General features: G+C 32.6%; 1 protein-coding gene across 2 annotated transcripts in view; it reads right to left on the minus strand.

Moving 5' to 3' along the window:
- Window positions 1–5,234: 5,234 nt before the first annotated feature.
- Window positions 5,235–17,373, minus strand: part of PCDH15 (protocadherin related 15) — a 781,066-nt gene continuing 768,927 nt past the window's right edge. For both annotated transcript variants that reach the window (XM_027770259.1, XM_006144390.1), the window contains 2 exons: window positions 7,171–7,279; window positions 5,235–6,089 (listed from right to left, as the gene is read on the minus strand). In XM_027770259.1, coding sequence (XP_027626060.1) covers window positions 5,235–6,089; window positions 7,171–7,279 — 964 coding nt within the window. The remainder of the gene's footprint in view (window positions 6,090–7,170; window positions 7,280–17,373) is intronic.

Below are 17,373 nucleotides of genomic sequence, written 5' to 3' on the forward strand. Positions count from 1 at the left end.
AGAGTGTTTAATTGGACATGTAGGGAAATATAATATGCTTACTCTATCTGCTATATAAAATATTTTACACTATAAAACCATTGCTTTGGTGCTTGATGAAGCGAGCCATTGCATTCAATAGTACAGATAATTGTTTCTCAGACTTTAAACCACCTTAGGATATTCTTAAAATGTGAATTCTTATTTAGTAGGCCTGGGAGTGTGATATGATTCTGTATTTCTAACAAGCTCCTACTTAATGCTTACAGTTTTCCTAGCAAGGATATGGAATACATTAATTTCCAATAAAATCAGATAAATGAGATGTTACTGTATTTGATCTCAAGTCATTTTGAAAATCTGAAATAAAAACATACTACACATACAAGGTGACAAGTTTATGCTAATACAATTCATCCACTTTGGAAATAAGGAGATATCATTGTAATAAACTATTTTTAAAATGTGAAACATCTAAGGGGAATAAATAAATAATAGTGCATACTCAACCCTTCAACCCATGTAATAAGCATGCATGAGGAAATTTCACTGAAATCCGAACTGGTCAATACTGAGCAAAATTTCAGGTGAGCTATATTGATATACTGTCATATTCAGTAGAACTCTGAATTCTCTTAAACTATATTACTTCATTCTTTTAATATCTGGAGGGTACACAACATACAAGGCAAGTTTGGGGTTTTTCTTTTTATAAAGGACATTTTGTTTTTGTTTTTATTAATGGTGAAACACTGTGCTTTGTTCAATGGTGAAAATTCAAGTCTATGTTCTTTGAGTAGAAAAAAAAAAATGCCCAAGCAATCATTTTCTGGCTCTGGACTTTAGGCACATAACTATGTGCATTAAAATACTCTATAAAGAAACCAGAGCTGGGAGAAGTTCAATACATTTGAAATTATACATGTATAACTTCCATAGGTGTTTCACATATTACATAAATTCTCGACCCTGCCACAATCCCTTATGCTGAGTTTATAAAATATCCATGTCCAGTGATATTAGCATGAGGCTTCTCTGACCTTACCGTCTTCCACAGGAAAACTGTGGTTCTAGATGCATTATTGCTTATATGACCCTTTGCTACTTCTCAGTGAGCTTTTGCTGAGAGTGAAATTTCTGTTTTCTTCCAAACAATTACTTAATTTCAAGTGGCTAAACTAAATTATCTAAAATGTTTGACTTGGAGAGTCTGTAGAGGTGAGAGAGACACAGGGAAAACTATAAATGAAACTGACAGATGAATGACTTTGAGTATTTCTTAAAAGACACATTTGATATATATCTAATGTAAACAAAATCTGAAAAACTTCATATTGGACAATAAGGAAAATAAATTCATGATTCAAAAAATGTACTGGTGATACTCACATTTACTACTACTTTTCAATTCAATCTTTCATTTTAAAAAAAGCATGATAATATAGACAGATACTGTATAAATGTTACTTGTAAAAATCTTCTAATTCTTTTTTCCCCCATTTGCCTATGAAAAGTAAAATCACATGGGCCAGAAAAAGTGCCATGAAGTTACTGATGAAACGTACTCCGTATTAATCAGCAAAATATAAATGATGACTTAGTAAACTGCTCCTTGTTTATTAAAATAAAAAAAAACAAGATTCAACAAAACAGCTAAATATTTAAATGGTATGTTATTTAGTGAATTGAGAATCTATCCATAAAGGTTTTTCTGGGAAAAACAATTAATTGATACAAAGGTGAGTGCAAATCTGTCTCTTTTTAAATTTTAAAGCATATTGTTCAAAGTTTCAGCTTGTGTGCATGATATAAATTCCATACATTGTTTTCTCATTGACAATAAAAAGCACAGTCTATTAAAAACTGAAGTAAAAATTAAAATAACTTTTAAAAAATTGGTCACAGTTTTGTCATTGGTATATGGAGGTTATTCCAAGGGCCCATCCAGAGCTCTTCATCTTCCGACTGTGTGTGGTCACTATGGAATTCCAAAGCCTCCTTGATGTTCTTACTGTCAACCATGGACTCCTGTTCAACTGTGCTTTTCAGCCTGTTTCCCAATGGCTTCACGGAAGTGCTGTCAGTCCCCACAGGGCAAGGGGCAAAGGTAACCAGAGTTGGTCTTGCGTTCATTTTCTCAGTAGAAAATGGCCCCCTGGATAATGTGTTCAAGGGCACACTCTCCTCATGTGTCACTGCCAATTTGTCTAGTTTCTTAAAGTGCCTCCCCAATCGGATAGGGGAAGTAACTTTTAAGTTATCTGTGAGGCAGGGCCGGCGGGTTCTCACCACAGAACCATTCTGTGCAATGTAGATATTGCCGTTGATATTACTGTGGATGTTAGGATTATGAAGGCGGTTTCTCTGACATTCTGGAGCGCTGTCTTCTCCAGTTGAGCTTGTTTCATACTCTCGATCAACAACTAACTTGATCATTCTTTTTCTTGCCCACTGACAAAATAAAAAACAACATATAAGTCATTAACAAAGAAATTAAAAAGGCAAGGATCGCAATGCCTGTGAAATCCAAAACAATGACATTTGAAAAGCTATCAAATGTAAATAACTCACGAGAGGTAAAAGAAAGCAATTCTTGATTAACATCTGTTTCTTTTCATCAATTTTTCATTGGTTTTAGAGCTTATAAAAAAAAAAAAGTTGCCAAGTTAGGAAGTAGAGCTTCCAGGAAACACTTTTAAGATTTTTTTTAAGATTAAATGATTGCTTTATATAAAAAAAAAGTTTATGATTTATTTGTAAATAAGGATCTGATCCATTGTTTAACAGCTGCTATTCAATTCAGGAAAGTTAAATGATAAGAAATGAGTATTAGTATATTCTCTTCTTATCAATGCTTCTATTATCTTTATTTTAAGCATATTTTTAAACCCACGATTTTATTTCTAATTTATTCTCCATTGTTAGCTAAAATGTTTGTACAAGTTAGTAAATTTTTGCACTTGTATCTTGGTTTTGTAGGTCTTCCCATTTAGACATATTTGAACTCAATAAAAAAATTTCTTCCTGACCAGCATTATTTACTTGATAAACAAAACTGAAAACTATTATAAAACTTTCCTTTCATAAGCAACTGGAACACAATAGACATTTTTACCAATTCATTTTTCTTTTACCAATCTACATTAGAAATGACAAGGAACAAAAGTTAAGCAATACGATGCTTTTTCTCAAAATTGTACTGCATTTTGGGAATATGTGAACAATCAACACTATATATTGAATACCATGCTTTCTGTTCTCCAGGTACATATACTTATAAATTATTGTGTTTACTTACCAGAAAAAAATCATAGCTGTTATAATTCATTTTTTGATGCACTTTAATTTATATCCACAATAGAAAATAAATGGTAATAGCTTTTCATTTAAGAAATTCTATTCTATTTAACTTTTAATACTTGAAAGTAGTAGGTGCAAACCTATTTGAACATGCTCATTATATCTTTAATAATATCTTTGCCAGTTGAAATGTACATATATGCCAAAGTAGACCATCAGAGACTTCATTAGTTGCAGTTTGTCTTAGTATTTATATTTTAAAGATAATGTAAAAAAACATTATATATATACATATATATATGTGTGTGTATATATATATATATATATATATATATATATATATACACACACACAATATGATGTATATATATAATGTTTTTTTACATTATCTTTAAAATATAAATACTAAGACAAACTGCAACTAATGAAGTCTCTGATGGTCTACTTTGGCATATATGTACATTTCAACTGGCAAAGATATTATTAAAGATATAATGAGCATGTTCAAATAGGTTTGCACCTACTACTTTCAAGTATTAAAAGTTAAATAGAATAGAATTTCTTAAATGAAAAGCTATTACCATTTATTTTCTATTGTGGATATAAATTAAAGTGCATCAAAAAATGAATTATAACAGCTATGATTTTTTTCTGGTAAGTAAACACAATAATTTATAAGTATATGTACCTGGAGAACAGAAAGCATGGTATTCAATATATAGTGTTGATTGTTCACATATTCCCAAAATGCAGTACAATTTTGAGAAAAAGCATCGTATTGCTTAACTTTTGTTCCTTGTCATTTCTAATGTAGATTGGTAAAAGAAAAATGAATTGGTAAAAATGTCTATTGTGTTCCAGTTGCTTATGAAAGGAAAGTTTTATAATAGTTTTCAGTTTTGTTTATCAAGTAAATAATGCAGGTCAGGAAGAAATTTTTTTATTGAGTTCAAATATGTCTAAATGGGAAGACCTACAAAACCAAGATACAAGTGCAAAAATTTACTAACTTGTACAAACATTTTAGCTAACAATGGAGAATAAATTAGAAATAAAATCGTGGGTTTAAAAATATGCTTAAAATAAAGATAATAGAAGCATTGATAAGAAGAGAATATACTAATACTCATTTCTTATCATTTAACTTTCCTGAATTGAATAGCAGCTGTTAAACAATGGATCAGATCCTTATTTACAAATAAATCATAAACTTTTTTTTTATATAAAGCAATCATTTAATCTTAAAAAAAATCTTAAAAGTGTTTCCTGGAAGCTCTACTTCCTAACTTGGCAACTTTTTTTTTTTTATAAGCTCTAAAACCAATGAAAAATTGATGAAAAGAAACAGATGTTAATCAAGAATTGCTTTCTTTTACCTCTCGTGAGTTATTTACATTTGATAGCTTTTCAAATGTCATTGTTTTGGATTTCACAGGCATTGCGATCCTTGCCTTTTTAATTTCTTTGTTAATGACTTATATGTTGTTTTTTATTTTGTCAGTGGGCAAGAAAAAGAATGATCAAGTTAGTTGTTGATCGAGAGTATGAAACAAGCTCAACTGGAGAAGACAGCGCTCCAGAATGTATATATATATATATATATATATATATATATATACACACACACAATATGCATCTCATCCATTCCAATAGACAAGGTATCACTGATAGTATATAATGCTACACTGCTTTAACAAAAATCCTACTGGAAAATGGTAAATATTGATTATCTGATTGCATGTGTTCGGATTTACTAATAAAGATTAATCTGTTCTGGTCTAATCCATTCTAATACATCAATATATTTGGATAGCATATATATTCACTTTCCTGACATGCTGCTGATCTTAAAACATGATCAGTTTCCTCCCGTTCACTGTTATTGCAGAGAACACACAGAAGCACTGCACACAAGAGCACTCGTCACTGCAAACTCCCACCTACTGTGATCGTTTTTAAAGGGCTGTGTTGTAACCTTCAGAGTTTGCGCCTGGAGACTTCTTTGGGCTCGCACTTTTGCTTCTGTCATATCCCGGCACCTGAAAGCCCCACGGACCTCCAGACTGACTTTCACTACTACTGCTACTACTGCCCGATTCTGACTCCTCCTCACTTTCCATGCCTCCTTCCACTGAAGCTGATTCTGCACTGCCCTCCTCCTCAGGGACATGGTGAGCTTCAAGGTCTGTAGATTCTTCCACAGGGGCCAGTTCACTCTCTTCTTCTGGGTGTTCTTCTTCTTCCATTGTAGGTTGGTCTTGTTCTTCAGGTGGCTCTTCTTTTTTACCTTTGACTTCCTTGACCTCCCCAGCAATGGGCCTTCTTCTTGCAAGCACAATGTTTTTCCTTGCTTTTTCTCCTTCTGATTCTGTGGACTCTGATTCTTCTGATTCAGGGGTTGAACTCTCCTCCTCTTCTGAAGGTGTCTCTGTCTCAGATTCCTCTTCTGTAGTCTCAGACTCACTGAACTCAGATTCTTCTTCACTGTATTCAGTGTAGTCGCTTGAAGATTCTTCCTCGGATTCCACTGTGCTTTCTGTGGCTTCATCTTGGTCCAGAGTTAGTTTCAGATAGTCTTTATCTTCTTCTTCAAGACGTCTTTGCCACTCTTCACCTTCAAGGTCAACAATGCCTCGTCGATCTGCTAATCCTCTAACTTTCTTAAAAATCATAGGGAATATCCTGGCTTTCTTCCATGTTGTGTAGGTAGGCTCAGGTGCTGGTGGCTTTTCAATTGTTACAACTACTTCTTCCTCCTCACTGGGCTCTCTAATTTCAACTTTTGGTTTTATAACTTTCTTTAGCTTTTCCTGAAAATTGTGAAAATGCAATTGAAGTGTCAGCTTGGGGATTGTTATGATATGACCTTGTTTTACATAAACTAAACAGGACTAGGTCTGCAGGGATAGCTTCACGCAACTTCTAGAACTGGTTTCAGAATATAATGACCAAATTCTCTGCTGCACAGAGAAAGAGCATAATTAGGAGGTAGCACTTCATTTTATTTTGGCTTGTACTTTGTAATACCTAAATTTAATGATTTCTGCTCATTTAGCTATTACAGTGTATTTGGCATCTTAGATCAAAGAAAAAATACTTCACCCTTACTTCTTCTTTCTCCTAGTTCTCGGTATTGGTTAATAGATTTATATTTTTCTTTAACTAAAGTCTAAGAATTTTAAATAATCATGAAAATATGATAGTTTATCTGGAAGCTTATACAAACATTGACTATTTTGATCAATTTTGAACAGGTGAAAGTTACACTAATATTCACTTGTAATTTCTTTGAGAGAGGTGAATAAATCTGCCAAGTAACTATTGAGGGCAAAGTATAAGAATGTGATATAAATGACTTGTGCTAATTTAAACACAAATTACATAATTCCTTCAAAAATATTGGTTGCTCTATTTCCATTTTCTCAGATAACACAGATGGAGACTATACTTTTTTCAGGATTCTTTGTTGTGCTAGAATCGCATAGAAACAGAAGTGATCATTATGTTGTAGAACCTTTTTTATATATTTGCTAGCAATATTTTCTTTATGGAGCAACATGTAGGGTCTTAGAAAACATTAGTATTTGTAGCTTTTTCCAGATATCTAACATTTTATAGAAGGAAGTAAATTAAAGTGTTAAAGATTAATTTCTCTGTATAGATAAGTCAATGAAATGGCCAGCATTGTGAAGATTTTCATGGAAAACAAACACTAACTAAATAGGATTTCTGTATACTGAAATGTTCTAGAACCTGCTAGTCAACTAGACTTAAAATATTGGATTGTCAGGAAAGTCATGACACGTTTTTGCATAGAAAAATATATCTAATACATGACCTAATATCCTGTACTTGGAAAATTATCTCACAGAATAAAATGACAGTAATTACCTCTTCCTCTTCATATTCCTCCTCAGCTTCACCAACCACCTCACCATATTCCTCCTGTCCAGCCGGTGGTAACAAGCGACGGCGACTTCCATATTGAGGCATTTCATACCTGTAAAATAAACTTGCAACTATAAACATCTTGTCATGTGGTCTGTACTGACTCTTCCATGAACGCGAGCCACTTCTTTTTCTTCATCAATTAATCAACAGCTATTTATACAGCACCTATTCGGCTCCTTGTCAATTAGTTACAACACTGTAGGGAAGAACTACTACCAGAAGACTGATGATTTTTGCCATAATGATGCTCAGGAACAACAATAAAGAAAGTTAGGTTATTTCAGATCTGAGTTTTGAGAGAGACCAGAATGAGGAAAAAAAGCATATTGTTTCTTAATTAACTGAAGAACCCAGGATACAAAACAGGGTCTTTGTAAAAGTGTAACAGCTCATTCAGAACATTTATAAGTTTGTAATTTTATAAGAAAAGTTTGCTTTGAGCATGACCTGTAATAATTTTTACATTCTGATGCTGTATTTTTTTTTTTGAAATTAGTAATTTATGCAGTAGAAGGGACTTTTGACATGCTTATACTGGCTTCTAAATAAATGTTTTTCTGCTTTTAATTGGTTTTAGGCAAAAGTTTAGGTTAGCTGGTTAGATAAAAATGTTAAAAATCTCATATAAAAAATGGTGAATTCAGGAATTGAGCAAATATGTTTGACTTCTATTTCTCATTTAAATAATTAGGAATAATTTTGTCACATTTCTAGAATTGTAATCACCATTAATATAAATCATCAATGCAAAAGTCAATATAAAAAATGATTAAAACTAAACTGAAATTTAAGCTGGATACATTACTCATTTTTAATACGAAACAAATGAAATGATATTTTAAAGACAAATGCTAGTAAAATATTTAATATTCCTTATTATTAATAAAGTATTATAATAAGATTCTGCATAAAAAATCTGAAGATGTACCCATGCTCATAACTGTAATAATCTTGTCCATATTCCTGGCCAGGATCAATTCCAGACTCCATGGATAACGCCTATTGTCCAAAAAGAGAAATTGTATTTGAAACAAATTCTTATTACATTTCAGATCAAAGTCAAGATTCCATACCTAGACTTTGATGACTCTTAAAATACTCCTGCAAAAATAACTTGACTTACAATCGTTAATTGAACATATTCAGATATTTCTTTTTCTGGCTGTCACTCTTTTACACAAACTAAGCTTGTGTTATTAGACCTGAGAGGAGAGAATGTACTTTCTAGTGGTAAATCTATTAAAAATTGCAGGTGAGTGGTAGGTAGCATAGTGGTTAAGGGACTTGACTCCCACATGGCTCACCGCAGTCTAAGTCCTGGATCAGGTGGCTTGGAAAAAATGTAATTTCTAATGGTAAATCTGTTAAAAATTGCAGATGAGTGGGACAGTAGGTAGTATAGTGGTTAAGGCACTTGACTCCCACATAGCTCACTGCAGTTCAAGTCCTTGACCTCATGCTGGGTGTGAGTGCATGCATCCCCCAAATCCTGAGGGGACAGTTGCAGAGAAGGGACTGAAGGATGGCCATCCTCTCCTGGGGGGGAGGGGAGTTCTTGCTTTCTGTCTCTCTGCCTCTCTGGTGAGCACATGCACCTTATAATAAAAAATCTCTCTTTAACAAAAAATTGCAGATGATCATTTTCACTTAATCTAGATAATTTTTAAAATTATAAACTGACAATATTTAACTCTAATTTATATTACTGTCTGATTTTAAGCCTTAAGGACAATTATAATATTATCTTCAGCAATTTTTCATCTTCTCAACTAACATTTTTTTATCTAGTGTTCTTCAACTCATAAAAACTTTTATAAAAAACATCTGACAACAATAATTTACACATTAAAAAGTTAATGCGTGATATTTCCTACAGATATATACATCTTAAAACATACTGCTTCTGGGTTGTCAGTAAAGTCATAATGTATTTTTTCCATTTTACTATGCAAAAATGTGTCATAACTTTTTGACAACCCAATAATTTTGGATTTAGGTATTTCTTTTTTTCTGAGAAATTTTTGCTATCGGGCATCTGTGCTTGCCAGAGAAACAGGAAGTGAGAAATTACCACCTCAGGGTGTTGTCTACACCACAATCTCTTCTCCATTCTCCTCTTAGGATTTTAGGCACCCATGCATGTGTGCCCAGCATGAATTTTAAGCTGCTAGGTCTGGAACTCAAACCGTGGTCAGCCATGTGGGAACCCAGCAATGTAACCACTATGCCATTTGCTGGTCCACCTTTTTTTCTTGAAAGAACAAAAAGGTTCTATTGTAATAGAGCCCTTTAAGATTTCTAGTTCTAACCTCCAGACAATACTGATTTTTGCTAAATTCTGCCCTTCTAGAAAGATATTTTTTCCTCAGAAATACATATGAATACAGTTTTAATAGCAATTAAATGTCATTTGCTTACATTTCCATTTTAATATCATTTTAACATGTTAATTAGGTTAAATGCCAAAGATTTTTTTCTTTCTTTTTTTTTTTTTCAAACAGGTTTTTGCCTTAGGGTATGTGTGCTTGCTGGGGAGACAGAGACAGTGAGAGGGAAAGTGAGAAATCACCCTCTGGGGGAAGGGGAATGGCCATGTTGCAATCCCTTCTGTCTATTCTCCTCCCAAGGTCTTGCACACAAACACATGCACTTGGTGTGATTTTCAAGTCACTGGGTCCAGGACTCTAACTGTGTGTGGTTAGCCATGTGAGAGTCCAGGAATGTACCAACTATGCCCTCTGCTGGCCCAAATGCTAAAGGTTAGGCAAATTAATTTTGCACCACAGTAAGAGGAGGGGGAAAAAAGGATCCATAGGAAAATTTGTTGGTACTTATATCTAAGATCACCTATCCTTTGTGAGAAAAAGAAAAAATGTTGATCTAGGGAAAAAATGCCCTCCTTTGAGGATACAAATGTATCATTTAAGAAGTGTGGAAATCTACAGCCAACATGATGGTTAAGGATAGTGACTCTTAGTTGTGCTTGGTTTGACCAACATCATATAAAAAAAGCTGGATTGTTGGCAATAATTCTAATCATAAATCACCACCAAGGTGTGGAATGTTGGGTTCTCGTGAAAAATAAAAAGATGGCAACCTTAGAATCTTACTTTCCCACATGGAGTCTAGTTGGTTGGATTACTACTTGCAGAAAGCACTCTCCTGTTTTCTACACATTCCTGACCATACTGTTAAATGGCTATCACTAGCAAGGAATCTGTGCCCTGCTGTTTTCTGTCTAATAAACTCCATTTGCTTACACATAACATCCCTGGATCCTATGCTTAAGTTTGCAATCCCTTGACTATACTAATAATATATGCACTACCTAATTACTTTGTAATTTACTAGCACTTTTAAATCAATTGCAAAATAACCTAATTTTTATGGTAAAATTACTTATTTACCCACCAGAAGGACTAAAATTGAAAAAATATCAGCAATCCCATGTGTTGAAAGGAACATCAAGCAAATGGAATTCTCACATACTTCTGAAGATATGATAAAAGGATAAAATTCTTCGGAGACTATTTAGCAACAGTACTAAAGTTAAATAAAAGCATGCCCTCTTTCTCAGACACTTAATTTATACCTATATGCCCATAAGAAATATGTACATTTGTGTACCAAGACATTATTTATAACAGCCAAGAAACTGGAACCAATGCAAAAATCTATGAGTTAAAAACACTGTTCCATGACAGTATATATACAGTGTGTGTGTGTGTGTGTGTGTGTGTGTATATATATATATGTATATATATGTGTGTATATATATATATATATATATTTGTATAGATATATATATATATATATATTTGTATAGATATAGATATATCTTCCAAACAGATTAATGAGCAAAAGAGGTCAGGTACAGGTACAAATGAGACATATTATATAATTCTATCATACAGTTAAATAACTTCAGAAACATACTTATGTGTATGTCACAGCCAGGTGAGTGGTTATGGGAAAGGAAACCAATTCTGAATGTTATATGAAGGGAAGCGAGCAGTCTGAAAAAATTCATCTCCCTCTAAAATACAATTTTGTCATTGCTATGGATGTAGGTTTTATTTTTCCCTCAAAAAAGTTTACTGTAAGAAGATGGGGAGTATTGACGAGGTTAAGAAAGACTAGTAGGAAACTAAGACAAAGTTAAAGTCTTGATTTAAATTATTTGTACTAGTATTTCAAAAAAATGTGTTATATTCATTCATAAGATTAGACTTTTGAGACACTAAAACCCAATGTAATGACACTGGTTTAAATGAGGCAAACAGCCTCCAAACTTTTGTATAGATATATATATATCTTCCAAACAGATTAATGAGCAAAAGAGGTCAGGTACAGGTACAAATGAGACATATTATATAATTCTATCATACAGTTAAATAACTTCAGAAACATACTTATGTGTATGTCACAGCCAGGTGAGTGGTTATGGGAAAGGAAACCAATTCTGAATGTTATATGAAGGGAAGCGAGCAGTCTGAAAAAATTCATCTCCCTCTAAAATACAATTTTGTCATTGCTATGGATGTAGGTTTTATTTTTCCCTCAAAAAAGTTTACTGTAAGAAGATGGGGAGTATTGACGAGGTTAAGAAAGACTAGTAGGAAACTAAGACAAAGTTAAAGTCTTGATTTAAATTATTTGTACTAGTATTTCAAAAAAATGTGTTATATTCATTCATAAGATTAGACTTTTGAGACACTAAAACCCAATGTAATGACACTGGTTTAAATGAGGCAAACAGCCTCCAAACTAATGCTTTTAAACTAATATATACAGAGACTGAGAAAAGATTTTTAAATTGTTTTAAAGTGGAATTTTAATACATTTTAGTAATAATAAACATAAAATATTTAAGTAACTATTTGTGGAGACATAATGCAGATGAGTGGATTTCAGATATTTTTTTTAAAAATTACAAACAATAATTTTCTTTCAGACATATACTTTAATTCCTAAAGAGAAAATACAATGCTGCCCTTGGCAACTGCGATGTATATTCAATGTCAGCTGCTTCAAACATATAATGAAGGATAGAAAGACTGGGATGAAACCCAGGGAATCCAGCAAGCTAGCCTTTGATTCAGTCTCTCTGGTTCTGGGTTGGATAAGAAAATATAGGAACTAGCAGAAGGGAATAATCCAAGTGCCAATAATCCAATAATCCAAGAGTGCCTCTTGTGTGTACTTGTGAATGAAGAGCAGAATATCATTCTTTCCAAGGGAATAAAAAAAGAAATAGAGAAAGGACTTGGTGACCTGGGATGAGTCCATCTAAATGTTGGCCTTTTATGCCACCCTACAGTTCTTAAATTTTACAACAATAAGCAAAGGAGAATACTGAAAAGTGATTTGGGAGTTAGATTGAACATTTAATGTTATTTTTAAAATTCATGTTTGGTGATCAGAGAGAATTAACTTAGTATCCAATTATTATAAAAATGTATACGGATGCAAACTGAACCAATAATAGGTAGCATTTATGAAATTTCTACTGCTAAAGCACAATTGCTGAGCTAGGAGCTTATATATTAGACATAACCGCATTTTCAGAAGACAAAATTGACATTCAGGAGGATGCATGTCTTGACTAAGGTCTTGTATTTGGATCTTAACCCTGAGATTTCTGCTTCAATAGTCTATGGAGCCTTTTCCATGGATGTTTTGCTAGAACTTCATAAACATTGAATATTTCTAACACCTCCAGAATTTAAGAAGTAAATTCTAACCAGAAGTACCTCACGAACAAAGTTAAAATTCTGTTCTTAAGGAAAACGAATAGATTTTTACAAGTGGTGAAGAAGTTGGTATATTTACTATATACTAAATTTAGTAGAAAAAAATAAATAGTAAAAATTAGCATGATTTTCTTTTTTTAACTTCAGCAGTAATATTAGCAGTAAGTAAATAAAAATAACGTACATGATATAACTCTAAATACCCTGCTTATATTGCTGAAAAAAATATCACAGGCAATTTGAAATAGACATACATTCGAAGATAGTATTTTAAATCATGTGAAATGTTATTTCAGTTGTAGATGTTAGTATTCCTTCCTTAAACTCTGCCTAATCTAAATATGATCTCAAGAATGGATCTAATGACTTCAGATTCACTAGCACAACTACATTTTAGTGTGTTTCTAATGTGTTCATTTAGTTTAATTTAGAAATGCCTTTTGTCTTTATGGTAAAGATATATAACACTATCCCACTCTGCCTACGTGCAAGATGGACCTGAAAGTCACATAAATACACTGTGAAGATTTAGTGAGGTTGAAAAGAAAAAGAAAATTGATACCTCCGGTTTAAGAAGAGAAGGTCTCAGTAGTTGTTGTTGCTGCCAAAGGAAATTAAAATAGAAAAAGGTTTAGAAAATAATTCAGATGGAAAAGGTAGATTATGACTGAGAAGAGAAAAAAAAAAGGTGACAGTTTAAAATGGATTACCTTGGGATTATGATTCATTATTCATGTGATAGCTTCCCAAAACATTAAATAGTATATTGACTATTGACTAATTCTCTATATTGGAACATAAAACAGAATATAATGCTTTAATTTCATCATTGTTTTTTAATTAATATCAAATTAAATAGCCTTAATAAATAGAAATCTATAAAATTTTTGGTGGCTTTATGCTTCATGTTACAAAAAATTATATATGCTTCTAAAGGCACTTTAAGTGTCATGGAAAAAAATTTTAAGAGATTTTTGCTATAGGGCATGTGTGCTCGCCAGGGAGGGAGGGAGAGACAGAGAGATAGAAAGCAAGAAATCGTCCCCCAAGGGCAGTGGCCATGCCACAATTCCTTCTCCTCCATTCTCCTCTTGGGATTTTGGGCATGCATGGACACGTGCCTGGCATGTTTTAAGCCGCCAGGTCCAGGACTCAAATCACGGTCAACAATGTGGGAGTCCATCGACATAACCATTACATCATCTACTGGTCCCCACAAATTATTTTTAACAAGTTGAATTTTGTTTTAAATTGCCCTCTTTTTTCCTCCCAGTCACGTTAAATATAATCAAGTTCATTGGGAAGAAGGGTAGAACACAGAGAATGCTATACTTAAAATGATTTCTCATCCTATTTAAGACATGCTCCCCATTCCTTCCTACCAAAATGTGCATTACTTAAACTCAGGTGCTTTCAGAAATTCTTCTGTAATAGGGAAAATTGTCATTTCTCAGATTTTGTATGGCTTGCTTCCTATCTCCTCTCTCTTTTATCCATACGTATTTTAAGGAAACACAGACTTCATCAGTCTGTTTCATGACAATTTAGACTTTAACCAAATGGGAACGAGATACAAAATTTACATTTTAGGTTAAGAACTCTTCGGGAAAGTAGTTAAATGCATATATCTTAGAGAACGCATTGGGAAAGTGGGAAGAAAGGATCTGGGAGATAATCCACCAATAACCCTAATGTGCAAAACGACCAATAGAACAACTATTTGACTGAAGGGATAGAATTTTTACATGACTTCTAGTGAGCTAGTTTAGTTATTTTACTTATTTAAAGGGGAGGGGATTTTAAATTAGAGATACTCTGTTACCAATTACAATCATTCCTGAGGCATCCATTTGATTCTCACATTTATTCATAGAGGCATTCAACTTGATTTCCACGTAATCTAGGACTTAAGCATTCCAAACTATAGACCAATTATTTCATGCACTTATTTCATGCTCTTGACTGAGATGCTGCATCATACTAGGTTTTCAGTGACTTTATTAATAGTATCATTTAGAGTGTATCTAGCTTCACACTACTGGCCAGACTGTTTAGTAAGTTCTCTGCAAACTGAGAGTTTAATTAATACGATAGAAACCCCAGAGCTTTCCAACAGTGTCATTTCTTTTTGTCTTAAAATGCCACGTTCTAATATAATGTTAGGATAGAGCCTTGGACTGGTAAGGAGACCAAATGTTAGGTAATCTATAGTTTCTAATTTAGACTTCTAGCCTTAGGAGTAAAACTGGGGGAATGCTGCAGTATTGAATAAGAATAATTTAAGGCAAAAAAAGCTTATCCTTAAAAAGGTACGTAGTTGATTGGTCTTGTTTGCCCATTGAATAATAAACTTAAAACCACAAAGTAATGAGGCAACACATTTAAAAAGAAACAAATCACATATTTAAACTTTTTTTGTTGAAATTTTAAAAAAAAGTTTCAAAAGAAGGTACATTAGTCTTCCCTATTACACAAATACCTTCCTACTAAGCATAATACCATAAAGCCCTTACCTCTGAAGCATAACCTCTCCTGCAAAGCAGAAATAAAAAAATCAGTATTAAACATCTTGGATTTTTAGATTGCATAAGATTACAGATAAGGGCTTTTTAGAAACGTCTAGGCAAAGCTGAGAAGATACATTGGACTATTGAGTCATCGGGAAAGTCATGACACATTTTGCACAGAAAAATATGTGATGACTTTCCAGATCACCTAATGGAAACTCTCTCAGTGAGAAATATACCCTTTGGTACTATTACAACAGGAGGATCAATGTTTTTATGACTGCAGTACTAAAGAACAATGACCATCCCAGACCTTCAATCCATCTGAACAACAAAACATGCAAGCTCTATCTTATCTCAACAGTCTATAACAGCACATGTTGACTGCGTTATCATCAATTGCAATAAAAATAATTCTGTCTGATCTCTGCTACAGAATTCTTGAGACATATAAAATACCCATTGAGGAGACAGGTGAGTTTCATAGATGAATGCAAAAGTTACAGAATTCAAAATAATTTCAGGGACTAGAATATATTCTTCTAAATAATTGTGTATTATTTTTATGTTATGTTAACTTGATTCTAAAAATAATGAAAAGAAAATACTGACTATCCTTTAGTGGTCAATTACCTTTTGGAAATAAAAGTAAAAAGAGAGATGTAATGATTAAAGATTCTATATTACATGAAAATTAATAAAGTTGATAGGCCGTAAGTTGGTGAAACATGTAAATGTACTTCAGAAGGAGAAAAGAAAAATAGTAGCATTTTCAATGTTGAATGTTACCAGTTACAAACATTTTCTATTAATTAATCAGCTGACCTAACTTTATGCTGTTGAATATGCTGAGCGGAATTAATAAGCAACTGTAAGAAATATTTATTATAGATAAATACATACATAACTTTCTAAAGTCTGATAAAATAATCTTGGTACAAAATATTTTTTCTAAGCCGCAAGGCCTTCATAAGATGAGTAAACCTACTTATCTAAACTCACCCTAAGTGGTTAACATACTGTTCACTGAAATTGTTAGTCATAAAGTTAAATAATGCTTACTTCATCCTATTAACAATTTAATATTTGAAGTGTGTCTGTAGTAAATTTTGCAGAAGAGTTATATGGTTCTGCCAATACTTAAGAAAATTATAATCTTTCTATAACCTTTAAAAATTAAGCATTTTAAATTTTTACTTCATTTTTTATCTTTTTAATTTTTTTATTTTATTTTTTGGTGATAAGTACAAGTACAGGAAGCTCATATTTTGGTTTGAAAAATGACAATCCAGTCACATACATCATATAAAATATCCAACCAGAACTTTATTTCCCAGGATATTTCAACTCCCTCCCTTAATGAGAAATATTTTCTATAAATATGAGAAATACAACATCGATGGATAAACTATACTGTTTCTATTAACCTTTCTGTTGTCTTTCATTTGGTTATTGGTATGCTTGTCTTAGCTGAAAGGCAGGAAGTTACTTAAAACAGGCACATAAGAGAATAAATATAATTATCTGTGTGCTTGCAAAATATCACAGCTGAAACTTAAAAAAAAAGTAATATAATATTGATGCATCTTTCTATGCAGTTTATGTCCAATATGTATTAATTATTTATTTTACATGATCTATATGTATTATTGTTTACTTTTTAATACTAAGGACAAATGTATGGTAATCTTGTCTTTCACACAATTTCTCTAATCATTCCATATGTGTTCATGAGATTGTAATTAACACAGTGGGTAAAAAAATGTTCATTTTCTAGAGAATGGTTGTCAGGATGTGGGGACTTTGGTGTTCAGGAGAGGAAAAAAATCTTTTGACTTGTGTACTAAAATAATAGTTATAGGTCTCATACAGGAGATATTAAC

Source organism: Tupaia chinensis, unplaced genomic scaffold (genome assembly GCF_000334495.1).
Source record: "Tupaia chinensis unplaced genomic scaffold, TupChi_1.0 Scaffold000118_1, whole genome shotgun sequence".
Taxonomy (NCBI): domain Eukaryota; kingdom Metazoa; phylum Chordata; class Mammalia; order Scandentia; family Tupaiidae; genus Tupaia; species Tupaia belangeri.